The sequence below is a fragment of the Saimiri boliviensis genome, chromosome 17 (genome assembly GCF_048565385.1).
Source record: "Saimiri boliviensis isolate mSaiBol1 chromosome 17, mSaiBol1.pri, whole genome shotgun sequence".
Classification (NCBI taxonomy): Eukaryota; Metazoa; Chordata; class Mammalia; order Primates; family Cebidae; genus Saimiri; species Saimiri boliviensis.
In genome coordinates, this window is record NC_133465.1 from 4753756 (window position 1) to 4781064 (window position 27309).

General features: G+C 39.9%; 1 protein-coding gene across 1 annotated transcript in view; it reads right to left on the reverse strand.

Annotated features, from left to right (window-relative positions):
* INTS2 (integrator complex subunit 2) overlaps positions 1-27309 on the reverse strand; it is a 63843-nt gene that overhangs the window by 18090 nt on the left and 18444 nt on the right. The window contains exons 9-16 of the mRNA XM_039476859.2: positions 24351-24476; positions 19026-19097; positions 18827-18941; positions 16607-16675; positions 14586-14720; positions 12372-12548; positions 10718-10826; positions 2304-2408 (exon numbers count right to left, since the gene is read on the reverse strand). Coding sequence (XP_039332793.1) covers positions 2304-2408; positions 10718-10826; positions 12372-12548; positions 14586-14720; positions 16607-16675; positions 18827-18941; positions 19026-19097; positions 24351-24476 — 908 coding nt within the window. The remainder of the gene's footprint in view (positions 1-2303; positions 2409-10717; positions 10827-12371; positions 12549-14585; positions 14721-16606; positions 16676-18826; positions 18942-19025; positions 19098-24350; positions 24477-27309) is intronic.

Below are 27309 nucleotides of genomic sequence, written 5' to 3' on the forward strand. Positions count from 1 at the left end.
GGCTGAGTGGGGCTCTTCACTTGAGGTCAGGGGTGCAAGACTGGCCTGACCAAAATGATGAAACCCTGTCTCTAATTAAAAAAAAAAAAAAAAAAAAGCCGGGCGCGGTGGCTCAAGCCTGTAATCCCAGCACTTTGGGAGGCCGAGGCAGGTGGATAACGAGGTCGAGAGATCGAGACCATCCTGGTCAACATGGTGAAACCCCGTCTCTACTAAAAATACAAAAAATTAGCTGGGCATAGTGGCGCGTGCCTGTAATCCCAGCTACTCAGGAGGCTGAGGCAAGAGAATTGCTTGAACTCAGGAGGCGGAGGTTGCGGTGAGCCGAGATCGCGCCATTGCACTCCAGCCTGGGTAACAAGAGTGAAACTCCGTCTCAAAAAAAAAAAAAAAGATTATACAAAGACATAAGTAAATAAACGCTGCAGACATCTAGCTAACAATGACCAGTGAAGGCTTATGTTTCTCCTTGAAACCAACCATGATAAAGAAAGAAAAAGGCACGGTGGCTCACGTCTGTAATCCTACCACTTTAGGAGACCAAGGAGGGTGGATCACCTGAGGTCAAGAGTCTGAGACAGGCTGGGCCAACATGGCAAAATGCCATCTCTACTAAAAATACAAAAATTAAGGCCAGGTGCGGTGGCTCATGCCTGTAATCCCAGCACTTTGGGAGGCCGAGGCAGGTAGATCACCTGAGGTCAGGAGTTCAACACCAGCCTGGACAATATAGTAAAACTCGGTCTCTACTAAAAATACAAAAATTAGCCGAACGTGGTGACACACACCTTTAGTCCCAGCTACTAGGGAGGCTGGGGCAGGAGAATCACTTGAACCTGGGAGGTGGAGGCTGAAGTGAGCTGAGATCACATCACTGCACTCCAGCCTGGGAGACAAAGTGAGACATCATCTCAAAAAAGAAATAAAAATACAAAAATTAGCTGGGTTTGGTGGCAGACACCTGTAATCCCAGCTACTCAGGAGGCTGAGACAGGAGAATCACTTGAACCTGGAAGGTAGAGGTTGAAGCTAGCTGAGATCACACCACTGTACTCCAGCCTGAGCAACAAGAGTGAAACTCCGTTTCAAAAAAAAAAAGAAAGAAAAAGAAAATTCCAACTTAACAGAAAGAAAAACACCCACACTCAAACATTATAAGAGGTATTTAATTAAGAAAAGTCTCTAGAAAATTAGCTACACATGGTGGCATAGGCCTGTAGTCCCAGCTACTTGGGAGGTGAAGGTAGGAGGATGCTTGAGCCCAGGAGTTTGAGGCTACAGTGAGCTATGATCACTCCAGCCTGGGTAACATAGTAAGACCCTTTCCCTAAAGAAATATATATATATATATATATATATATATATATGAAATATATATGAAATATATATATATGAAATATATATGAAATATATATATATGAAATATATATATATCTAATTTCAAAAAACACGACTATATTTCTATGTAATATGATGTATAGTAAAAATATTACAATATATCCATACTATAGAATACGAAACAATCAGAAACAGTAAGGCAGATCTACCTGTACCGGTATGTAAAAATGTTCAAGACTCCAAGAAAAAAAGCCGCAGAAGAGGCAGGGGAGGCTGGGTGTGGTGGCTCATACCTGTAATACCAACACTTTGGGAGGCCAAGGTGGGCAGGTCACTTGAGGCCAGGAGTTCAAGACCAACCTGGGCAACATGGTGAAACCCTGTCTCTACTAAAAATACATAAATTAGATGGACATGGTGGCACATGCCTGTAATCCCAGCTATTTGGGAGGCTAAGGCATGAGAATCGCTTGAACCCAGGAGGTGAAGGTTACAGTGAGCCAAGATCATGCCACTCAAGATCTTGTGCCTAGGTGACAGAGTGAGCCACTGTCTCAAAAACAAAAACAAACAAACAAAAAAAGAGGCAGGGTACAATACTCTTCAGAGTTTAAAAGAAAAAAAATTTTTTTAACTTGTATAAGTATCTGCTAGGTTCGACCACATAAACCTGCTGTTTCTGTAGCTCTAAATTAGTTGAATACCTGCAATTTCACACAGTTCAACCTATAGGAGGAAAAAGAGTGAAAATATATACCAAACTGAAAACACCTAGGGTTGTGTTTTAGGGGGCAGGGTTGTTTACAATAACTGAAGTAACAGATTTACCGAGGGAAGCAAAGAGGAATTTCACTCCTGAATTGTCCAAATTTTTTACATTAAGAACCTATTACACTTTATAACATTATAAACAGTAAGGCTTTTTTAACAATAAACTTTAGCAATAAAATGCAAATAAAACATACCTCCCAACTCCTGCTGCAGCCCTTGAGCCTGTCGAATAAGGAATTTAATAGGAATCTGATCCATTAAAGAAGAAGAATATGATTTTGGCTTTCTTTGCATGGCAGCTATCAAAGATTAAAAAAAGTGTAAAATAAATAATATGTCCAGAAACAACAGCAGTCTTAACCTTCAATCCAAATGGAAACAAAAACAATGTCAAATTACTTTTAATGCACTTAAACTGCAAATATAGCATATAAAAGATAAAGAATGTTATGAAAACAAGTGGCTACACAGGAAGAATAAGAACATACCTGGGGCAAGATCTGGAAAATGCCCTAAAATTGAAAACTAGTCAGAAGAAAATTCATAACAGGTGAGAGAAGCCATGTGCAAAACTGTCCTACATTAAAGAACCAACAAATGAGTCAAGATTTTTCCCAAATCTAATTGGGAAGATCAAATGTGATCATGAACATATGGCCTAGAGCTTCATGATTCCAATGCATCTTATAAAAAGAAACTGTGGCTGGGTATGGTGGCTCACGCCTGTAATCCCAACACTTTGGGAGGCTGAGGCAGGCGGATCATTTGAGGTCAGGAGTTTGAGATTAGCCTGGCCAGGAAGGTGAAACCCCATCTCTACTAAAAATACAAAAATTAGCCAGGTGTGGTGGTGGGAGCCTGTAATCCCAGAAACTCAGGAGGCTGAGGCAGGAGAATCACTTGAACCTGGGAGGAAGAAGTTGCAGTGAGCTGACAGCATGCCACTGTACTTCAGCCTGGGCAAAACATGTGAGACTCTGCCTCAAAAAAAAAAAAAATTACGGTTCCTTTTTTTTGAAACAGAATCTCACTCTATCACCTAGGCTAGAGTGCAGTGGTGTGCTCTTGGCTCACTGCAACCTCCACCCCCCAGGTTCAAGTGATTTTCTTGCCTCAGTCTCCTGACTAGCTGGGATTACAGGTACCGACCACCACACCAGGCTAATTTTTGTATTTTTAGTAGAGACGGTGTTTCGCCATGTTGGCCACGCTGGTCTCGAACTCCTGACCTCAGGTGATCTGCCCGCCTCAGCCTTCCAAAGTGCTGGGATTACAGGCATGAGCCATCAGCTAATGTTATCACATTATATACATTAGTGGTGACTGACATTTTTTTCCCCGAGTCACTCTGTCACACAGGCTGGAGTGCAGTGGCTCAATCTTGACTCACTGCAACCTCCACCTCCTGGATTCAAGCAATTCTTGTGCCTCAGCCTCCCAAATAGCTGGAACTACAGGTGCCCACCACAACACCCAGCTAAGGTTTGTATTTTTAGTAGAGATGGGGTTTTGCCATGTTGGCCAGGCTGGTCTCAAACTCCTGACCTCAAGTGATCCACCAGCCTCGGCCTCTCAAAATCCTGGGATTACAGGAGTGAGCCACCATGCCCAACCTAATTCTTTTTAAATTAAGTTAGGCAATATGAATTGGACTTCCTTCTCTCATAACTCCTACCTTCAACCAGCCATGTCTACCCTTTTTTTCCCTTCTAAGTCCATTTTAATTTCTGTACTTTTGCTGCTATCCTAATTCAGTGCCTACTCACCCTTTGTTTAAATATCTTCTATGGCCCACCTTCCCTGTCTCCAATTTAATATATCCTTCACCCAATGGCCATAGTCCTCTTATTTAAATATATACTTGGCCACCTTCAGTGAATACTCAGATCATACAAAGTAAATGTCCTTGCCAGTCAACACTATCTCTGTCTCATCTCTACCATATTCTATATGCCTGGCACCCAAATCTCATTTCAAGGTACTTTCCTTTACACCACAAGAATATATGAGAATCTCAATCAGGGTGTTTGTAGTTCGAAAAAGGATATACAATGTTTACTCTTTTATAAACAACAAACAGTAAAGCTCAACCATTTTTCGTTTAAGGACAAGAAGTATGAAAGTGTAAGTGTTAGAGTAAAGGTTAAGAATCACTGTCTATATAGACCACATATATATCATATACTCTCTTTTTTTTTTTTTGAGACGGAGTTTTGTTCTTGTTACCCAGGCTGGAGTACAATGGTGCAATGTCAGCTCACCGCAACCTCCACCTGAGCCTCCTGAGTAGCTAGGATTGCAGGCATGCGCCACCACCCGCTCCCCACCGGCTAATTTTGTATTTTTAGTAGAGACGGGGGTTTCACCATGTTGGTCAGGCTGGTCTCGAACTCCTGACCTCAGGTGATCCACAGCCTCCCAAAGTGCCGGGATTACAGGTGTGAGGCACCACACCCAGCCTATATTCTTGTTTAGATACAATCTCCTTTTCAATAAATTAGCATAGTTTTTAATACGAATCTTTTATGAATTAAGAAAGCATCCGAAGGCAGTTAAAACGATAGTTACAGGTTCCAGAAATAGTCAAATCCTGGTTCCAATACTTACTACAATACTTAATACTAACTTTGGGAAGTTACTTAACTTCCTTGTGCCTCAGTGTTCTCCCTCGTCAAATAAACACACCACCACCTATCTTACAGAACTGTTATGAGGGCTTACATGAGTTAACTGTAAGAGTAAACAAAGGCAGGGCACGGTGCTCACGCCTGTAATCCCAGCACCTTGGGAGGTCGGGGAGGTGGACGGCGGGGGGCGCAGGTAGGTGGGTAGAGGACTTGAGGTCAGGAGTTCTAGACCAGCCTCGCCAACACGGTAAAATCCTATCTCTACTAAAAACACAAAATTTAGCCAGCGTAGTGGCAGGTGCCTGTAATTCCAGCTACTCAGGAGTCTGAAGCAGGAGAATCACTTGAACTCGGGAGGTGGAGGTTGCACTGAGCTGAGATCGCATTCCAGCCTGGACAACAGCGCAAGACTCTGTCTCAAGAAAAAAAAAAGAGCAAACATACATGTGTCCAATTAAAAAGCAGCAAAATTATTTCATGTTTCTATATACGAAGACTTAAAGATGTAAATTCTCTCTAAAATAATCCGTAAATTTAACATAATTGTTCTCAAAATCCCAATATAATTTTCATTTGTGAAATTTAACAAAATCATTATAAAGTTCTCAGAAAGATTAAATATGTAAGAATAGACAGAAATTCCAAACAAGAACTGACAAGGTCAAAGGCACAGAAAATGTCAAACATAAAAAAGAAAATCTGGGCCGGGTGCAGTGGCTCACACCTATAATCCTAGCACTTTGGGAGTCTGAGGCAGGTGGATCACCTGAGATCAGGAGTTTGAGACCACCCTGCCAACATGGTGAAACCCGGTCTCTACTAAAAATACAAAAATTAGCCAGGTGTGGTGGCACATGCCTGAGGTGGAGGCAGGAGAATCACTTGAACCCGGGGACAAAGGTTGCAGCTGAGATCATGCCACTGCACTCCAGCCTGGGCTACACTCTATCTCAAAAGAAAAAAAAAAATCCAGAAACAGATATAGGTTTTTAATAATACTTTGACATACGTAAAAGCAGTCCTCTAAAGTCATAGGAAAATGACAGGTATGTAATGTTAATAACCAATTATGAAAAAATAAAATTAAACCTGTAATCCCAGCACTTTGGGAAGCCGAGGCGGGCAGATCACGAGGTCAGGAGTTCGAGACCAGCCTGACCAACATGGGGAAACCCCATCTCTACTAAAAATACAAAAATTAGCTAGGCATGGTGGCATGTGCCTGTAATCCCAGCTACTCAGGAGGTTGAGGCAGGAGAATTGCTTGAACCTGGGAGATAGAGGTTGCAGGGAGCCAAGATCATGCCCCACTGCACTCCAGCCTGACAAAAGAGCAAGACTCTGTATCAAAAAAAAAAAAAAAGAAAAGAAAAGAAAAGAAAAACTTACAGTTTCTGGGCAACATAGCCCTGTCTCTAAGGAAAATAAAAATAAAAATAAATCAACCAGTTGTGGTAGCATGTAACTATAGTCCCAGCTACTCAGGAGGCTGGCAGGAGGATCACTTGAGCCAATAAGTTTGAGGCTACAGGGAGACAGAGTGAGACCCTGTCTCTAAAAAAAATAAAAATAATTTTTTAAATCATATAATTTTTCACAGTCTTTAACCTAGCAGTTCACCGAGGAATCTGTCCTAAAGAAAGAAATAATCATGACTGTGTACAGAGCTAGCTCTAGGAATATTCATTCTTCAACTGTTTATAATGACAAAACTTGGGAATAATGTAAATGTCCAACAATAAGGAATTTGTTACAAGTAATGTGGCCAGGTGCGATGGCTCACACCTGTAATCCCAGCACTTTGGGAAGCAGAGGAGGGTGGATCCCTTGAGGTCAGGAGTTCGACACCAGCCTGGCCAACACAACAAAACCCCATCTCTACTAAAAATACTAAAATTCACCAGGCATAGTGGCACACACCTGTAATCCCAGCTACTCAGGAGGCTGAGGTGTGAGAATCGCTTGAACCCAGGAGGCATAGGCTGCAGTGTGCTGAGATCGTGCCACTGCACACCAGCCTCGGTGGCAGAGTGAGACATTGTCTCCAAAAAAAAAAAAAAAATTAATGGTACATAATTATGAGAAAATATTATGTAGCTAGTTAAGATTTTTTTTAATTACCATAACAGGTAAATGTTTAAATGTATTATTAGAGTAAATAAGGCCGGGCGCGGTGGCTCAAGCCTGTAATCCCAGCACTTTGGGAGGCCGAGGCGGGTGGATCACGAGGTCAAGAGATCGAGACCATCCTGGTCAACATGGTGAAACCCCGTCTCTACTAAAAATACTAAAAAAATTAGCTGGGCATGGTGGCACGTGCCTGTAATCCCAGCTACTCAGGAGGCTGAGGCAGGAGAATTGCCTGAACCCAGGAGGCGGAGGTTGCGGTGAGCCGAGATCGCGCCATTGCACTCCAGCCTGGGTAACAAGAGCGAAACTCCGTCTCAAAAAAAAAATAAAATAAAAATAAAAATAAATAAAAATAAAAAAATAAAAAATAAAAAAAAATAGAGTAAATAAAAATATACATTATATCTGACCCCACTGGAAGCAAGAAAAACAAATACATATATACATACGTATATATGTATGGGTGTGTGTGTGTATATATGTGAGAGTGTGTGTGTGTGGATGAATGGATAGATAGATAGATAGATAGATACAGTAATTTCAACTTTGCAAAAGCTATCACATATGCAATGACTGAAAGGTTTTCTACTGAACTTCTAATGGTGATTACCTCTGGGCAGTAGAATTACAGATGGTGTATGCTTAGTTCTTTTCTCATTTCCTACATTTTCTCTAGCAAACACACTTCTCTTTTTTTGAGACAGGGTCTCACTGTCACCTAGGCTGGACTGTAATGGCACAATCACAGATCACTGCAGCCTCAACCTCCTATGCTCAAGCAATCTTCCTACCTCACCCTCCCAAGTAGCTGGGACCACAGACACGTGCCATCACATCCAGCCAATTTTTGTATTTTTTGTAGAGACAGGGTTTCACCATGTTGCCCAGGCAGATCTTCAACTCTTGGGCTCAAGCTATCCTCCTGCCTGGGCCTCCCAAAGTGCTGAGATCACAGGCATGAGCCACTGTGCCTAACCCAGTAGACATATTTTTTAATAAACATTTTTATTTTTAAAACCAGCTATTTTACATAAAGTTAGATATGTAAACTAGGTAAGCAATGAAATAAGCTTAAATTATTAAACTGTTACTCTACAATACAGTCATGTAACCGTTAGAACCCTTTTTTGTCAAAATTTGATTTAACTCTGTATTTTACAGCTCAGAAACTTTAAGCTGTAAAGAAGTAACATCTGTCAACATTTGCTTAAAAGCTCCTGCATTTTCAAAGAGGCAGATGGAATAACTCTCTTCTCAGAAGAAAATAATTAACTATCAAGAGCAAAGAAAAAATTCAAGTTCAGAATTTAGAGCCAGCAAACATAACAGTTTCCCAAGTACCATAGGATGTGTCTTGTTCTGCTGGTGACCAAGAAGGAAATTTCACACGTAACAGAAGGACAGAAGAAAAATTAAAAATTTATAAATGAAGTGAAACTTAAGGGTGAGTTAAATAAGTAAAATTTTTAGCTACTAAAAGAGTGAGAATAATCATGTTTATGATTCTACTGGTTACAGAAACAAATAGTTCCTTTTATGTACAGTATTAATTACTACTGTCTTAAACTTCAAAAATATCTAAAAATAAACAGTTTTACCTAGTAATAATGTTTTCAGGTGTAATAAAAAGGAAACAATTTTTTTTATCATAAAAACTTGAAATGAGCCGGGTGCAGTGGCTCACACCTGTAACCTCACTTTGGGAGGCTGAGGCGGGCAGATCACAAGGTCAAGAGATCAAGACCATCCTGACTAACACAGTGAAACCCCTTCCCTACTAAAAATGCAAAAAATTAGCTGGGCATGGTGGTATGCACCTGGAGTCCCAGCTACTCAGGAGGCTAAGGCAGGAGAATCGCTTGAACCTTGGAGGCAGAGGTTGCTGTAAGCCAAGATTACACCACTGCACTCCAGCATAGGTGATAGAGCAAGACTCCATCTCAAAATACAAAAAAATAAAAAATAAAAACTTGTAATGGTAACGTTCATATTTTAACTAGGTATACAGGGATTTATATTATTCTTTTCGATCAATACTTAATCACTATTTAACTAAAACTAATATACACACATTTATTATAAATATTTTTAAACAAATCAAAATATATACACAAACACTATTTTTTTTTTTTGAGACGGAGTTTCGCTCTTGTTACCCAGGCTGGAGTGCAATGGCGCGATCTCGGCTCACCGCAACCTCCGCCTCCTGGGCTCAGGCAATTCTCCTGCCTCAGCCTCCTAAGTAGCTGGGATTACAGGCACACGCCACCATGCCCAGCTAATTTTTTGCACCTTTAGTAGAGACGGGGTTTCACCATGTTGACCAGGATGGTCTCGATCTCTCGACCTCGTGATCCACCCGCCTCGGCCTCCCAAAGTGCTGGGATTACAGGCTTGAGCCACCGCGCCCGGCCCACAAACACTATTTTTAATGGCTATGGTATTCTAATTCTGATACTAATACTTGGCTTTATCTGAAATTTCAGCATTCCCTATTTGATCTTCTGTAGCTACTTAGCAGCTCCTAATAATGTTTATTATAAAACCATGAAATAGTTAGCAAGCTATTGAAGCTACAACACAATTTCATAGCCAGGAATAATTTTTTTTTTTGAGATGGAGTTTTGCTTTGCAACCCAGGCTACAGTACAGTGGCGCGATCTCAGCTCACTGCAACCTCCACCTCCCGGGTTCAAGCAATTCTCCCACTTCAACCTTCCAAGTAGCTGGGACTACAGGCATGCGCCAGCACACCCAGTGAATTTTTGTACGTTTTGTAGAGACAGGGTTTCACCATGTTGGCCAGGCTGGTCTCGAACTCCTGACCTCAAGTGATCCACCTGCCTCAGCCTTCCAAAGTGCTGGGATTATAGGTGTGAGCCACCACACCTGGCTGCCAGGAATAAATCTGAGGCAGAATAATTATACTTTTGGCTGAAGAAGAGCAAAACTCACTCATGCCATGACACAGCATGCAGCTGTTTATTCCCCTTTGAGATGAGAAACTAGACTAGAAAAAAATCTCCTAAACCAGGAGGAAGGCTTCCCTAAGGCAAGGTCAATCCCTCCAACTGTCTTCTACATCCCATCTACTTCCACCTATCAAGGACATCACTCCAGGAACTGTCCCTCCCCTGCATCACCAAGCCTTCCCTCTCTTCTAGATTATTCCCAACACCATATAAACATTCTCCTAGCTCTTTCATCTTTAAAAAGCATGATCTCACTGCAACTTCCACCTCCTGAGTTCAAACAATTCTCCTGCCTCAGCCTTCTGAGTAGCTGAGATTACAGGCATGAGCCACCATGCCTAGCTAATTTTTGTATTTTTAGTAGAGACGGGGTTTTGCCATGTTGACCAGGCTGGTCTCAAACTCCTGACCTCAAGTGATCTGCCCACCTCAGCCTCCCAAAGTGCTAGGATTACAAGCGTGAGCCACCGTGCCCAGCCTTTTCTATTGTTTTTTATTAGGTTGTTACTCTTCACACTAATGGAAGGAGACCAGGCAAAGACTGAAATCAAGAAAAAAATTCAGTTACAGCTCCATCAGGTTTATCTTTTAAATTTATATTTAGTAAATAAGACCTATACAACTGTTAAAATATAGGCAATTCTGTTATCTATTAATTTGGACTACTATAAGGAGGATTGAGCCATAAATTGTGGTTATGTACCCAAACATGCCTGATTTATGTATCAATTATACAATGCCCACATTGCAAAGATGATAAAACGATACTAGAGTTTGTTTGAATATTGCCCTTCTTTTATCAAAAAGCAGTTTGGAAAGTAACAAAATACAAGCTAATAAAATACTACCACTAGAACCACTCCTCTATGCATAACTTACCTAAAGTCTTTGTGTTTGCTAGAAGAGCTTCCTCATAAGACAGTATATAGTAGAGCACCAAAAGCTGAGCTGTGATACTGAAACGCTGATTAAGGCGAATGTTGTCACCCTGGAGGTAATATTATAAATACTTTTAAACACTGTTGAATTTCATGAGTGCTTTTTCTTTTCTTGGTAGTAAAAGAATCAAAATAGACTATTCAGCATTGTTGCTCCTAACTCAGGTAAAACAGGAGAAATGTTGCTGTGTTTGTATTAAACTCAAAGAAACAACATGAAATCTGAGACGGCATGAGAGATGAAAGGCAACACGCCTAGGTGGTCTTTAAGATAAGACAAAGAAAAGACTTCAGCTACTATTCAATAGCAAACCCATCAGGCTGCTTCTGAAAGACAAGAATCCCAAGTATTATATAAAATTACCATGAAGAAAAGAATTCTTACATATTTTATACTTAACTATATTTGTGAAAAATGCAACTGTTTTCCCTTTTAACAAACTAGGGAAAAAATACTGTCATCAAATTCTCCCTAAATAAGCCAGGAGCAGTAGCTCATGCCTGTAATCTCAGAACTTTGGGAGGCCAAGGCAGGCGGATCACCTGAGGTCAGGAGTTCGAGACCAGCCTGGCCAACGTGATAAAACCCTGTCTCTACTAAAAATACAAAAATTAGCCAGGCATGGTGGTGCGTACCTTTAATCCCAGCTACTCAGGAGGCTGAGGCATGAGAATCACTTGAAACTAGGAGGGAGAGCTTGCAGTGAGCTGAGATTGTGGCCACTACACTCTAGGTAACAGAGACTCTGTCTCAAAAAAAAAAAATTTCCCTAAATGAATCTAGGTGTAGCTTAGATTCCCAGGATGCTGAACAAAGCTATGTTGAATGTATTGAAATCCCACACAGTAACTGGATCAAACACACAATCTCCAGGGCACCCTTTAGACTTAAAATGAAACAAAAAAAATTCTTGGCCAGGCATAGTGGCTCACACCTATAATCCCAGAACTTTGGGAGGCCAAGGCGGGCAGATCGCTCGAGGTCAGGAGTTTGAAACCAGTCTGGACAATACGGTAAAATCTTATCTTTACTAAAAATACAAAAATTACCCAGGTGTGGTGATGTACATCTAGAGTCCCAACTACGTAGGAAGCTGAAGCCAGGCACGGCGGCTCATGCCTGTAATCCAGGCACTTTGGGAGGCCAAGGTGGGTGGATCACCTGAGGTCAGGAGTTCAAGACCAGCCTGGCCAACTCTGTCTCTACTAAAAATGCAGAACATTAGGCAGTTGTTATGGCAAGCACCTGTAATCTCAGCTACTCAGAAGGCTGAGGAGGGAGAATAACTTGAACCCAGGAACTGGAGGTTGCAGTGACTCAAGATCGGGCCATTGCACTCCAGCCTAGGCAACAAGAGCGAAATTCCATCTCAACAACAACAACAACAACAAAAATTCTTACACAGTGCCTATTTACCAAACTACTTGGAACTAATACCATTCTTTTAATTTTTACAGGTGTTCTAAGAAAATTTAATCTTATTTTAAATTCAGAACTACCTAGAAGTCCTCTGATAGGAAAATAAGAATATGGGATAAGTCAGAAGAATTAAAAGAAAAATAAGCTAACAGATATAAAAGAACCACTATTTTACCCCAATGACTCCTTGGAAAATATTGAGTATCTCCTGTTCCGTGACTGGTTGATTTGTGGCTTGTGGATTAGATTTCGATGCAGGAGTAAGTATGGAATTTATGTACACATCAATCAAAGGAAGTAACTGAGGATGAAGTGGAGTAGAAGTTTCACACAGCTGTCTATAAATCCAATCCTAAGAAAGAATGTTATAGACACTGAATTAATTGTGGCAAAAAGAAAAAGCAAGCAAAATTATAGAAGTACATACAGTTTTACATCAACTATGAATCAGTAAAACTATTAACTTTTGGCAGTTCCAAATTATTATCTAGTATCATAATTGCCTTTGATTTTAAAATATGAATTACTTTTATATCTGTATCATCTTAGGTGTACCTTCCACTTGAAGCTTGCTTTGGGTTTAATCTGCTAGTTTTTAAGTAGTGGGAAAAACATTTTAAGTCCCTACCATATCTGTATTTAAAGCACCATATGTGTCATCATGGGAGAGCTCACATTAGACAGGAATTTGGATAGAGAGATAGGTCCTTCACAGCAAACCCTCAAAGAGACTAAGAAAGTGTCTCTGACAGGCACTTACAGAGACTATGACTTAACTATCGTTGAATGGAGGACATGTAAAAGGTTGGGTGTGCATTTGACTTCTTAACTATTTTACTTGCTAAAAATATAAAGCAGCAGAAGATGCAATCTAGCTGGAAAATAATTTCACAAAATCAGAAAAAACAAGGGACAATCAAAAGTGATATATAATGTATATATTATTCACTGTTCTTTATAAATAAAAGAGCCTCTGAAAAAGGTTCAGACTACTTCACTTCCTGGGTTTCAATCTTCTCTTTAGAGGACCTTTTAACTGGTAGATATAGCCAACTAAGACAAATCAAAACATCTAAATTTTAAGTTAGGTGTGAGGTGTCCTTGTGATAAATCGAAAAATACTAGTCACGGCTGACCAGCAACTTCTCTAATTTGTAAAACAAAACCAGGCCCATTGCAGTGGCTCACACCTGTAATCCCAACACTTCGAGAGACCGAGGCAGGAGAATTGCTTGAGACCAGGAGTTCAAGACCAGACCAGCCTGGGCAACATAGGGAGACCCTGTCTCTACATAAAACACCTTTTATGCCAGGTATGAGGCCAGGATTACACCTGTAATCCCAGCACTTTAGAAGGCAGAGGTAGGTGGATCACCTGAGGTCAGAAATTTGAGACCAGCTTGGGGAACATGGTAAAACCCTGTCTCTACTAAAAAAAAAAAAAAAAAAATTAGCTAGGCACAGTGGCAGGAGCCTGTAATCCCAGCTACTTGGGAGGCAGAGGTTGCAGTGAGCTGAAATCACATCACTGTACTACAGCCTGGGCAACAGAATGACACTTCGTCTCAAAAAAAAGAAAAGCCAGATGTGGTGGCTCGTACCTGTAGTCCCAGCTACTTAGGAGGGTGTGGCAGGAGGATTGCTTGAGCCCAGGAGTTTGAGGTTACAGAGAGCTATTATCATGCCACTGCACCCTAGCCTGGGCGACAAAATGAGACCATGTCTAAAAAAAATAAAAATTAGAAAATGGCAGTTTCTAAGTATTCATGAAATAGCCATGTGTCATTATTGAGAATTTAAATGGAGTATTATACATTTTGAAAATGTTATACTGTTTTAAAAATCTGAAATTACTGTATTATTATAACTACATAATTATAACTATACCCCTAATTACTATACTTACATAAATGACTAGTAACTTAGCTTAATACCAGACATTTCCTACATAAAACCCACAATAAAGGCTACAAACTGACATACAACTAACTGGGGAGAAAGCATTAATTTAGGTTGTTCTTTGAAATATAAATATAGGCCAGGCACAGTGGTTCATGCCTGTCATCCCAGCACTTTGGGAGGCCAAGATCACAGTAGTACTTGAGGTCAGGAGTTTGAAAGCAGCCTGCCAACATGGTGAAACCCCGTCTCTACTAAAAATGCAAAAATTAGCGGGCATGGTGGCGCACACCTGTAGTCCCAGCTACCTGGGAGGCTGAGGCTGAGGCAGGAGAATCACTGTAACCCGGGAGACGGAGGTGACATTGAGCCAAGACTGGGCCACTGCACTCCAGCCAGGGTAACTAAGCAAAACTCCACCTCAAAAAACATAAAAAAGAAAAATAAACGTAGGGTCATGCTTTTATTTTGCTTATTTGTAGGGGCATACTTTTATTGACACTTTGTGCTTGGTAAAGGAACGGCTCCTGAGAAGCTGGTAAATACAATGAATAGGCAAAAATCCAGTAATGTTGGCACTCAGGTTGCTGGTGACAGGGACCCGAACTGCATGAGCAGTGACAACCTAAAAGGGAAAAATAGTATTAGTAATATAATAGAACTAAATATAAAATTATTTTGAAAAAGAGAGGATTAGTAAGTAGACTGCCAACACCTAACACAAGTGTGGTCACTAGAAATGAATGATGAAAATCAATTATTACATGTTTTAACTGTCTTTGAATGCTGAAGAAATGTACAGTTAGGAATTTACATAATTCCCCAATTTTTTGTTTTTAAACATAGATACATACACAGTGATGTGAGAAGGTTAAAAAAATAAAATTTTGAAGCATACGATCTGGGCTCAATGATTTGAGGAAGTCACTTTATCATCTGAATCTTTTTCACATCTACAAAACAGGACACTGCCACACCTGCCTCAAAGCATTGTTATGAGGGGAAAATATTCTTTTTGGAAAAACATCATATGAGTTATAAAGCGCCACATAAATATAAATAGAAATATTTATTTTCAATATGTCATACATAGCCTCTAATTGTTTTTTAAAGACCTTCTTCAAAGTTGCCTTCCAATTAGTTCAAATTTAAAGGCAAAAAATAACATATGATTCTCCCAAGTGCTGTATGACTATTGGTAATTTAGGAGGTGCATATACATGTTGAGGGTGAGAGGGAGAGTACAATATAGGAATAAAGATATTAATAGTCATAAAAAATCAAAATTATGGATCCATGAGTACTCACTCAAGTAGTTCATTTTTTAAGACATACATACTTCTTATATTTTAAGATTTAAATTAACAAGTGAATCTGGGAACTAATTTTAAATTTTAGAAGCCGGGCGCAGTGGCTCAAGCCTGTAATCCCAGCACTTTGGGAGGCCGAGGCGGGTGGATCACGAGGTCAACAGATCAAGACCATCCTGATCAACATGGTGAAACCCCATCTCTACTAAAAATACAAAAAAATTAGCTGGGCATGGTGGCGCGTGCCTGTAATCCCAGCTACTCAGGAGGTTGAGGCAGGAGAATTGCCTGAACCCAGGAGGCAGAGGTTGCAGTGAGCCAAGATCGCGCCATTGCACTCCAGCCTGGGTAACAAGAGTGAAACTCCGTCTCAAAAAAAAAAAAAAAAAGAAAAGAAAAAAAAATTTTAGAATAGAATCCTTCACTGAAAAATAAAACATCCTGGCCAAGTACAATGGCTCATGCCTGTAATCCCAACACTTCGGGAGGCTGAAGTAGGAGGATCACTTGAGATCAGGAGTTCAACACCAGCCTGGGCAACATAGCTAAACCCCATCTCTTCTAAATAAATAAGTAAATAAATAAATAAATTTGCTGGATGTGGTGGTGTACACTTGTAGTCCTAGCTACTTGGGAGGCTAAGGCAGGAGGATCACTTGAACCCAGGAGTTCTAGGTTGCAGTGAGCTATGATCATGCCACTATACTCCAGCCTGGGTGACAGGGTGAGACAAAGAAAAGAAAAGAATCCTTAGGCTTATCCATGGACAAAAGTGCTAAGGCTAAGTACATGTTAAGTATAAGAATAAGAAATTTAGACTCTAGCCTGTAATCTAGTTAGAAATGAATCTTACAGCCTAAAGGTTTAAATAGGTCTTCATTTTATTTTTCTCCAGACACATTAAAATGATTGCCCCTTGAGATGACCTATCATTGACATCTAAGAGTATGCTAATCACTATCTACTCAAAGTCTCCAAAAACATATAAATTTAAAAGATGCTTTGGTATGTTATGAGTAATTTTAAAAGTGTCTTTTAAATGGATTATTCTTTAAGAAAGTTTCAATGATGAAATAAATCATCAGGAGTGATTAAAAAGAAAACAGACCATATTATTTTCTTAAGGTAAGACACACAAGTTTTCTCCCAAAGAATATTGTAAAAGAAAGCTAAATAAGTACCCAAGAATAAAAAGAATTACCTGCTCAGTAAAAATTTCCTGTGTGAAGATCGTCTTCATCCTGCTCAAGGAGCTTGGCTTAATTACAATCTAAAATTACCAAAAGAATTCCAACAGCATGTAAAAATAAAATATATGAAACACAATTTATTCCAGGGAACTTATCTAAAATGGCTGTGATATACATTAATGTTCAAATGTTCAAGTATTCTACTCTGTTTTAGAAGTGCTGTCTCAATCCAACATTAAAATGTTAATACTTAGAACCAATATAAAAAGCACTTAATAAAGACTATTATTGCCATTTTCAGTCAGCTAGGGGAAACAGATTATATACTACTTGGAGCTGGGATAGCTACCCCTCTGGGAGGTCAAGAGAAATATATATGTGTGTGTGTGCATCTGTATATACACATATATACACCGAAAAATAGACGTATATATGTATACACAGATACACACACACACTTATTGCACATATCACACCATACAACAAAAGCACTCAAGTAGATTAAATGTTTAAATGTAAAACATGAAAGCACCAAAAAAACCGGAAGAAAATGTAAGTGATCATTTACATAAACCCAAGAAAGGAAAACATTTCTAAGCATAAGAGCAAAATAGAAACCACAAAAAGAACACTTAATATACTATATAAAAATAATAATGATAATAATTTCCACATGGCAAGGATAAATGGCAAAAACGACTGAAAAAAGTCAATTACAACATATTGAACTCTCCACTTTTAAAGATACTGTGATATACATCACTGACTTAATATTATAGTAGCTTTTCAAGAAAAAAAAAGTACGAGTTGGAACACTACCACTTTCACATTACATGGCAACTGAAAATGAATCCCAGTTTCTTTTGTGTGTGTGTGTGTGTGTGTGAGCAACATGGCTGTTTATTCACCTGGGTGCAGGTGGGCTAAGGCCGAAAAGGGCGTTAGCCCCAGTTTCAATATTGAGTGAAATATATGTCTTGAAATATATGAAGTAAGATGTAAAAGATATAATGGTATATCTTTCCTTTTAAATCAGTGAAAAAAAAAAAAAAAATCAAAATCCCTGCAGAAAAATTAGGATACTGATAAGCTTTTCGCAAAAGAAATAAACCAGTCAAAACACACAGATTTTAAATACTCAGGTTTCACTAGTAATCACAGAAATGCAAAATAAGTGAGACCACTGTTTATCAATGAAATTTACAAATATTAAAAAAAATAGTAATGCTCAGTCATGTTGAGAGTTTAGGAAAACAGGAGTTCTCACTCACTAATGATAACAGTTAAACTGATAAAATATTTCTAAAATATAATCTGGCAGTACTCATGAAACACCTTAACATAGTTATACCCTTTTCCTTAGCAATCATCTTCTAGAAATTTATCTTGAGAAAATGATCCAACAGATGTATGAAGAGATACATGTGTGAGTGCCTATGTGTGTATTTACATAAACGAGGATATTCGTCTAAGCATTATACAGAAACTAAAAAATCTACATGGGAAATAATAAGGGATCCAGTAAGAAGATCAAACAATGGACTGTAATACTATGAAGCCATTAAAAATCATATTTTGGGCCGGGTGCGGTGGCTCAAGCCTGTAATCCCAGCACTTTGGGAGGCCGAGGCGGGTGAAGCATGAGGTCAAGAGATGGAGACCATCCTGGTCAACATGGGTGAAACCCCGTCTCTACTAAAAATAGAAAACATTAGCTGGGCATGGTGGCGCGTGCCTGTAATCCCAGCTACTCAGGAGGCTGAGGCAGGAGAATTGCCTGAACCCAGGAGGCGGAGGTTGCGGTGAGCCGAGATCGCGCCATTGCACTCCAGCCTGGGTAACAAGAGCGAAACTCCGTCTCAAAAAAAAAAAAATTATATTTTATTAGAATATTTATTGATATGAGTAAATGCTCATCATATATTAGTTTTTTACATCACAACATACGTACGTCACTTTAAAGAAACAACAGACATCAGAATATTAATAGTAGTATACTAGGTATCTCTGAATCCTGGAATTCTATCTTTCCCTTTTCTGTGCTTTCCAAGGTTTTTGCGTGAGTATCTATTATTTTAGTAAATAAATGTTTCAAAATGCATTTTTTTCTAAGTGCTCCTGATGAAACTTCTATTAAACAACTAAAATTACTTAAGTGAAAACAATACAGTACAATAAAATGTCCAACTTAGAAACCCCTTCTTTTTAGAAAGAACTTAAAAGAAAATTACCTTCATCCCCAAAGTGGAACAGACCAAGTCAATGATAGCACTAAGCTGGTTGCTGTGAAAGTACATAGCCACCAATAATAACATCTCCCCAAAAGAAGCAGAGACGCCTGAAGTACTGTCAAAACAAAATAAGAAATATGAATTTTCCAAAGACAGAAGAAGAAAAGCTTTCTCAACTAACTAAATCAAACTATCTTACCTCTCAAAATACGCTTCTTCTTTTATCATCCAACTTAGCCACACCACCATCAGTTGTTCCTGTTCAGGCGTACTATATAAAACATACCAGAATGTCACTGGTTTAAATTAGATATACTAGTATATGAATAAAAAGCATTCTGAAGTTATTTTTGGTAGAAACTATTTTTCCAGTCCTATTTTCAAATATCAAGTCAAATTAATGGCTTGCTGAATTGGGCCATTAATTGTCATTGAGATATGAAGTAATTCTAGAGCTTAAGAATGAGGACCTTTGCTTTTTTTCATGGATCCCCTCTCAAAGTCTTAGTTACTGCTTTCACAGGTTGGAAAGAGTAAGCTTCCTCACATTCCTCAGAAAACAAAGGTCTCTGGGATTAACCTATTAAAACAGCTGATACTTACTTCATATAGAAAAAAGTCTAGTGTTGGCCGGGCGCGGTGGCTCAAGCCTGTAATCCCAGCACTTTGGGAGGCCGAGGCGGGTGGATCACAAGGTCGAGAGATCGAGACCATCCTGGTCAACATGGTGAAACCCCGTTTCTACTAAAAATACAAAAAATTAGCTGGGCATGGTGGCTCGTGCCTGTAATCCCAGCTACTCAGGAGGCTGAGGCAGGAGAATTGCCTGAACCCAGGAGGCGGAGGTTGTGGTGAGCCGAGATCGCGCCATTGCACTCCGGCCTGGGTAACAAGAGCGAAACTCCGTCTCAAAAAAAAAAAAAAAAAAAAAGAAAAGAAAAAAATCTAGTGTTAACAGTTAAGCATCAAAATACCGCAAACTAGTGCCAGACAGTAATGAGCACTCCATCCTATGGGAAAATGAAATTTAATTTACAGAAACCTTATGAGTAGAATTCTAAATTATAGAGAAATAAATGATTACTAATCATGAAAAAAAAGGCAGTCACAGGCTTACCAGATATGAAAAATGGCTATAAAAACAAAGTGACTTTTTTTTTGAAACAATATCTTGCTCTGTCACCCAGGCTGGAGTGCAGTAGTGCAATCATAGCTCACAATAGCCTCAACCTCCCAGGTTCAAGTAATCCTCCCACCTCAGCCTCCCAAGTAGCTGGCACTACAAGCGTGCGCCACTGCACCCAGCTAATATTTTTTATTTTTAGCAGAGAGGATGTCTTGCTATGTTGCCCAGTCTGGTCTTGAACTCTTGAGTTCAAGTGATCCTCCCGCCTAAGCCTTCCAAAGTGCTGGGATTACAGAGGTGAGCCACCATGCCTAGCCTAATAATGACTATTTAAAGGGAATTCCTAATTTTTTTTTTTTTTTTTTTTTTTTTGAGAGACAGTTTCACTCTTGTTGCTCAGGTTGGCGTTCAGCGGTACAATCTCAGCTCACTACAACCTCTGCCTCCCGGGTTCCAGTGATTCTCCTGCCTCAGCCTCTCAAGTAACTGGGATTACAGGGGTCTGCCACCACGCCCAGCTAATTTTTGTATTTTTAGTAGAGACAGGGTTTCACCCTGTTGGCCAGGTTGGTCTTAAACTCCTGACCTCAGGTGATCCACCCGCCTTGGCCTCCCAAAGTGCTGGAATTACAGGCGTGAGCTGCCAAACCCAGCACTAATTTTTAAATTGAAAGGTAGAAGCTAATGTTGACTTGTGAAAAATTTTTCACCAATCTCTTTCCACCTCATGCAGTAAAAATAGGTGAAACAAAAAGCAAATGAAAATACGCTTCTTCTATTACTAAAAACTAAGAAAATTAAAAAGATCCTTCTCAGCTATACCTAGACCATACAACTAATAAAAAATAGTGTTATGCGGTAGAAAGATTACAGCCTTTACAGCCTACCACACCTGAGTGAGAATCCCATCTTGCTTATTACTAGTAGTGTGATCTTGAAGAAGAAACTCAAATAATCTTTCTTTTTCTTTTTCACTGTATCTCTAAAATCTTAAGGAGGTTTTTTTTTTTTTTTTTGAGACGGAGTTTCGCTCTTGTTACCCAGGCTGGAGTGCAATGGCACGATCTCAGCTCACTGCAACTTCCGCCTCCTGGGTTCAGGCCATTCTCCTGCCTCAGCCTCCTGAGTAGCTGGGATTACAGGCACGCATCACCATGCCCAGCTAATTTTTTTTTTTTTTTTGGTATTTTTAGTAGAGACGGGGTTTCACCATGTTGACCAGGATGGTCTCGATCTCTTGACTTCGTGATCCACCCGCCTCGGCCTCCCAAAGTGCTAGGATTACAGGCTTGAGCCACCGCGCCCGGCGGTTTTTTTTTTTTTTTTTCGTTTTTTTGTTTTTTTGTTTTTTTTTGTTTTGTTTTGTTTTTTTTTTTCTGAGACGGAGTTTCGCTCTTGTTACCCAGGCTGGAGTGCAATGGCGCGATCTCGGCTCACCGCAACCTCCGCCTCCTGGGTTCAGGCAATTCTCCTGCCTCAGCCTCCCGAGTAGCTGGGATTACAGGCACGCGCCACCATGCCCAGCTAATTTTTTGTATGTTTAGTAGAGACGGGGTTTCACCATGTTGACCAGGTTGGTCTTGATCTCTCGACCTTGTGATCCACCCGCCTTGGCCTCCCAAAGTGCTGGGATTACAGGCTTGAGCCACCGCGCCCGGCCAACGGTTTTTTGTTTTTTTTTTAAGAAGTTTTGCTCTTGTTGCCCAGGCTGGAGTGTGTAATGGGGTGATCTTGACTCAGCAATCTCAGCAACCCAGGTTCAAGCAATTCTCCTGCCTCAGCCTCCTGGGTAGCTGGGACTACAGACACACACCACCACAGCTGGCTAATTTTTATATTTTAGTAGAGATGGGGTTTCACCATGGTGGCCAGGATGGTCTTGATCTCTTGACCTTGTGATCCACCCACCTAGGACTCCCAAAGTGCTGGGATTACAGGCGTGAGCCACCGCGCCTGGCCCAATAAAGCCGTTTTCTAAAAAGCAGAACAAGATGAGGGAAAGAAAAAGAGGAAAGAATAAGAAAATACGACAATCATTTCAAAAAATCCAATTCCAAATAAAAGGAGATTTCAGACAGAGAACACCCAAGAAGAAAACATTAACAACAAATTAATTCAGGGGAATTTTTAGAACTGAAGGACATGAGTTTGCAGGTTCAAAGGTCTTACTGAATGCCTAGGACAATAGACAAAAAGAGACTCAGACTAAGGCATATCATCCAGAAATTTCAAAACCCTAGGGACAAAAAGCTAATCCTACAAGTTACCATATTAAAAATGAATAGGCCACATAAAGGACCAGGAATCAGAATGTCAGACTTCTTAACAACACTGGAAATTAGAAGACAATGGAGCAACACCTTCAAAATCCTGAAAGGAAATTATTTCCAACTTAGAATTCCATACCCCATCAAACTATCAAATCAGATGACAGAGTAGAACAAAGATATTTACAGAAATATCCATTCTCAAAAAGAATTTACTTCACACATACCCATTCTAAAGAAACAAAATGGGGGCGGGGCGCGGTGGCTCATGCCTGTAAATCCCAGCACTTTGAGAGGCCGAGGCTGGTGGATCACGAGGTCAAGAGATTGATACCATCCTGGTCAACAACGTGAAACCTCATCTCTACTAAAAATACAAAAATTAGCTGGGCATGGTGGTGCGTGCCTGTAGTCCCAGCTACTCGGGAGGCTGAGGCAGAAGAATTGCTTGAACCCAGGAGGCAGAGGTTGCGGTGAGCCGAGATTGCACCATTGAACTCCAGCCTGGGTAACAAGAGCGAAACTGTCTCAAAAAAAAAAAGAAAAGAAAAGAAAAAGAAACAAAATGGCCAGGCACAGCGGCTCACACCTGTAATCCCAGCACTTTGGGAGGCGGAGGCAGGTGGATCACCTGAGGTCAAGAGTTCGAGACCAGCCTAGCCAACATAGTAAAACCCCATCTCTACTAAAAATACAAAAATTAGCTGGGCATGGTGACAGGTGCCTGTAATCCCAGATACTCAGGAGGCTGAGACAGGAGAATCACTTGAACCTGGGAGGCAGAGGTTGCAGTGAGCCAAGATCATGCAACTGCACTCCAGTTGGGCAACAAGAGTGAAACTCCATCTCAAAAAAAAAAAAAGCAGCGAAATAAGGAAGCGATGAAAAAAGATGATAACATGATCACGGCGCAAGCAAATAAAAGGATAGGTTTTCTTTTTAATTTTTTTTTTTGAACAAAGACAGGGGTCTCACTATGTTGCCCAGGCTGGCCTCAAGTGATCTTTCCTCCTCAACCTCCTGAGTAGCTGGGACTACAGGTGTGAGCCACCATGCCTGGCTAAAATGATGACATGAGGTAAAACAGGAGATCCAGCAAAGGAGATATGAAGCAAGTCTCCAAAATGATGAGTACTTTGTACTACCAGGTATAACTGGTAACCACTCCAGATCAAAATGCTCCTGAAGGAATCTCCTCAAGAAGATGAAATTGATAGACACCTAATGAGTCAAAACATCTGGAGAGAAGATTTAGACTGGCAGAGTTTGAGGTTACATGAATGGTACACACAACACGAAGAAAGTTAAAAGCACAAAACAAAAACACAGGATAAATATTCCAAAAAATAAATTTCACAAGGAAGTAAAAAATAATTATATAATACATGGTTGAGCTGTCAGTGGTTTACATAATCATAACAACTACATATTGATCTACTCTAAATTATTATAACTGTACTAGAAGAATGAGAAGATAGGAAGGATATGTATGGATGTATTTAGGACAGAGAAAAAAAAGAAAGAGAGCTAATTTCTCATCTTTCATAGAGGGAACTCAATAAATAATAACTAAAAGCAAAAATCAAAGAGGTATCAAATACAAACATGTTATTACAGATGTAGCGGTGAAACTAAAAATAAACAGCTAAAAGAATTGAAAAACACTTGAAATGGGAAATAGGAAGTGGGGAAGGAAGGATGGACTGCTATTAGCCTTAACAAATCAAGAACTCTTAAGTCCTTTTAACAATATACATATAAAACTTTAATAAACAAAATGAATCAGATGCTACTGATACCTTTATATTTTAAAAAAACACACACAAATAAGCTGGGACCAGTGGCATGTACCTGTAGTCCCAGCTACCTGGGAGGCTGAGTCAGGAGGATTGCTTGAGGCCAGGAGCTCAAGGCTCCAGTGTGCTGTGATCATACCTGTGAATAGCCACTGCACTTCAGCCTGGGCAACAAAGGAAGACCCCTTCTCTTAAAAGCTGGAAAAAAACAAAACTACAACTGTCCAACCTAGACCAGCTTTTGTAGAAAGCTCTTATCTAATACTATACACGCATTTTATTGAGTAAATAAAAGTAGACCTTGAGAAAATAGAGCGATTTATAGAGTTAGGTACCTGACAAGTGTAGAAAAGGCCAGTAGCATACAAAAGGAAAGTGAAACAAAGCGAACTCCAGCTGGCGTAGCAGGAGGACGGCTCGTCATCAACTGCAGTAATTGCTCAGCTTCTTCTTCAGTTGGTCTAAAAGGGAATACATCATCAGGCTTTACATTTTTAGTTGGAAGGAAGAAGAAAAAGTGAATTTTTAACCTTTTAGATACAAATTTTAAACTTTATAATGATAACTCACTATTTATCAAATCTTTAACATCTCAAATTGTCAATGCAGAACTGTTGAGAAATTACAACTATAGTGTTTTACTGTAGACACAGATACAGGCACTCCTTACTTTGCCCTGTAGTATGAGACCATAAAAATGACCATGCGAGCTGAAATCATGCAACTTTATCTTAAAAATCAATAGTGAAAATTATGATTGTACTGTAGCCTTTAACATTTTTGTCTAAACATTAAAAACTGTGTTGATTATAATGCATAAGCATTTTTTTTTTTTTTTTGAGACAAGGTCTTGCTCTGGCACCCACGCTGGAGTGCAGTGACAGGATCAGAGCTCACTTCAGCTTTGACCTCCCAGGCCCAAGTGATCCTTTCCCCTTAGTCTCTCATGTAGCAGGGACCACAGACATGCGTTACTATGCCCAGCTAACTTTTTCTATTTTTTTTTAATTAGAGAAAGGGTTTTGCCATGTTCCCCAGGCTGGTCTCAGACTCCTGGGCTCAAGCAATCCACCCACCTTGGTCTCCTAAAGTGCTGGAATTACAGGTGTGAGTCACTGTACCTAGCCAGGAATTTTTTTTTAAATAGTAAAACTAATATTTTTATAGTACTCTCATTGAAAATATTAAAAACATTGGAAATCGAAGTGTTTTCTTTTCTTTTCTCTTTTCTTTTTTTTTTTTTTTTAATGAGATGGAGTCTCGCCCTGTTGCACAGGCTGGAGTGCAGTGGTGCAATCTCGACTCACTGCAACCTCCACCTTAGGTTCAAGCAATTCTCCTGCCTCAGCCTCCTGAGTAGCTGGGACTACAGCCACTGGCCACCGCTCCCAGCTAATTTCTGTATTTTTAGTAGAGATGGGTTTCACCATGTTCACCAGGCTGGCCTCGAACTCCTGACCTCACTGATCCACAAGCCTTGGTCTCTCAAAGTGCTGGGATTACAGGTGTGACCCATTGCACCCAGCCGTAAAAGGGTTCTATTTCTTCGTAAAAACTTTATCAAGAGTAGTTTAAGGGAGTTTGAAAGATGTTGTATACTGTTAACGATTGTCTGCCCATGTCCTAACTGAAATACCATGATTGTTTATGGAAAGTATCTTTAATAAAGCTGGATACAGTTTGTCTTGGAAAGAAAAAAAAAAAAAGAGTAGCTTAAACAGCCCTTGCCTCCTTCCTGTGATTATATAATGTACAACATGAAGTAAGCATCTTTTTTTTTTTTGAGATGGAGTTTCGCTCTTGTTACCCAAGCTGGAGTGCAATGGTGCGATCTCGGCTCACCGCAACCTCCGCCTCCTGGGTTCAAGCAATTCTCCTGCCTCAGCCTCCTGAGTAGCTGGGATTACAGGCACGCGCCACCATGCCCAGCTAATTTTTTTTGTATTTTTAGTAGAGACGGGGTTTCACCATGTTGACCAGGATGGTCTCGATCTATCAACCTCGTGATCCACCCGCCTCGGCCTCCCAAAGTGCTGGGATGACAGGCGTGAGCCGCTGCACCTGGCCCAGTGAGCATCTTTTCTATCCTTGGTGAATTGTCAGTCTCCTCCAAATTTGGATCAGCTGCCAATATTTTATCCCTTGTACTTTCAGTCACGAAATATCTGCAAGCTCTTTTAATGTAAAAATTCAGGCCAAGATCCTATTCTCTAGAACATATTCATTCTTTGGTCACATTCACTCTTCTCATTTATGTCAACAGGTTTACCTTCACGAAGTTCCTCTGGCTATTTTATCTGGGATCTCTCAAACGGTAGCAGCGTCAACATTCTCAGAGTCAACTACTTCTTCAATTTATGTTTGGTTCAAATGTCATTTTCAGCATTACCATCTTTTGTTTCCTTGCTATACTTTCATCTTTATTAGCCAATTTCCTCTTCCAATTATCTGTTTTTGGAAGATAATGTTCCAAAAACTGTTTCCATGTTTTGGAACATGGGTTTATTATGGAGAGAAAGGAAGCAATACAGGTTGAGTATCCCCAATCCAAAAAATCCAAAATATAAAATGTCCTAAAAATCCAAAACATTCTGAGTGCTACCATGAAGTAATGAGCTCAAAGGAAATGCTCATTGGAGCATTAAGGATTTCTGAATTTCTGAATTAGGGATGCTAAACTGGTACGTATAATGCAAACATTCCAAAATCTGAAAAGTTCTAAAATCCAAAACACTTCTAGTGCCAAGCATTTCAGATAAGGGATATTTGACCTTTACCTATTCTGCTCTATGTGCATGAATCAAATAGCAGCTGTGCAGTAACCAGTCACAGACAGACTTTGAAAGAAGTGATGCCATTGGTCACTAATCATGATGTACATCTGTTATTTACTTAGTGATATGCGGCCTGAGGAGCTCACAAACTCTATACGTATAAAGTATTTGCTTAATGGCAACTGAAACGTGAACGTGTGGAAAGACCAGAATTATTTAACTAAACTGAGGTAACTGAAACTCATGCATATTGGAGACATGCAAATGAGGACTGTATGCACAATTATTAAGAACATTATTTAAAAGGATTCTGTATAGTAACTAAATAAGAAACACTGTACTGGCCAGGTGTGGTGACTCATGCTTGTAATCCCAGCACTCTGGGAGGCCAAGGCAGGCAGATCACCTGTAAGGAATTCAAGACCAGCCTGGCCAACAGGGTGAAACTCTGTCTCTACTAAAAAAAAAAAAAAAAAAAAAAAAAAAAATTAGCCAGGTGTGGTGAGGCAGGAGAATCGCT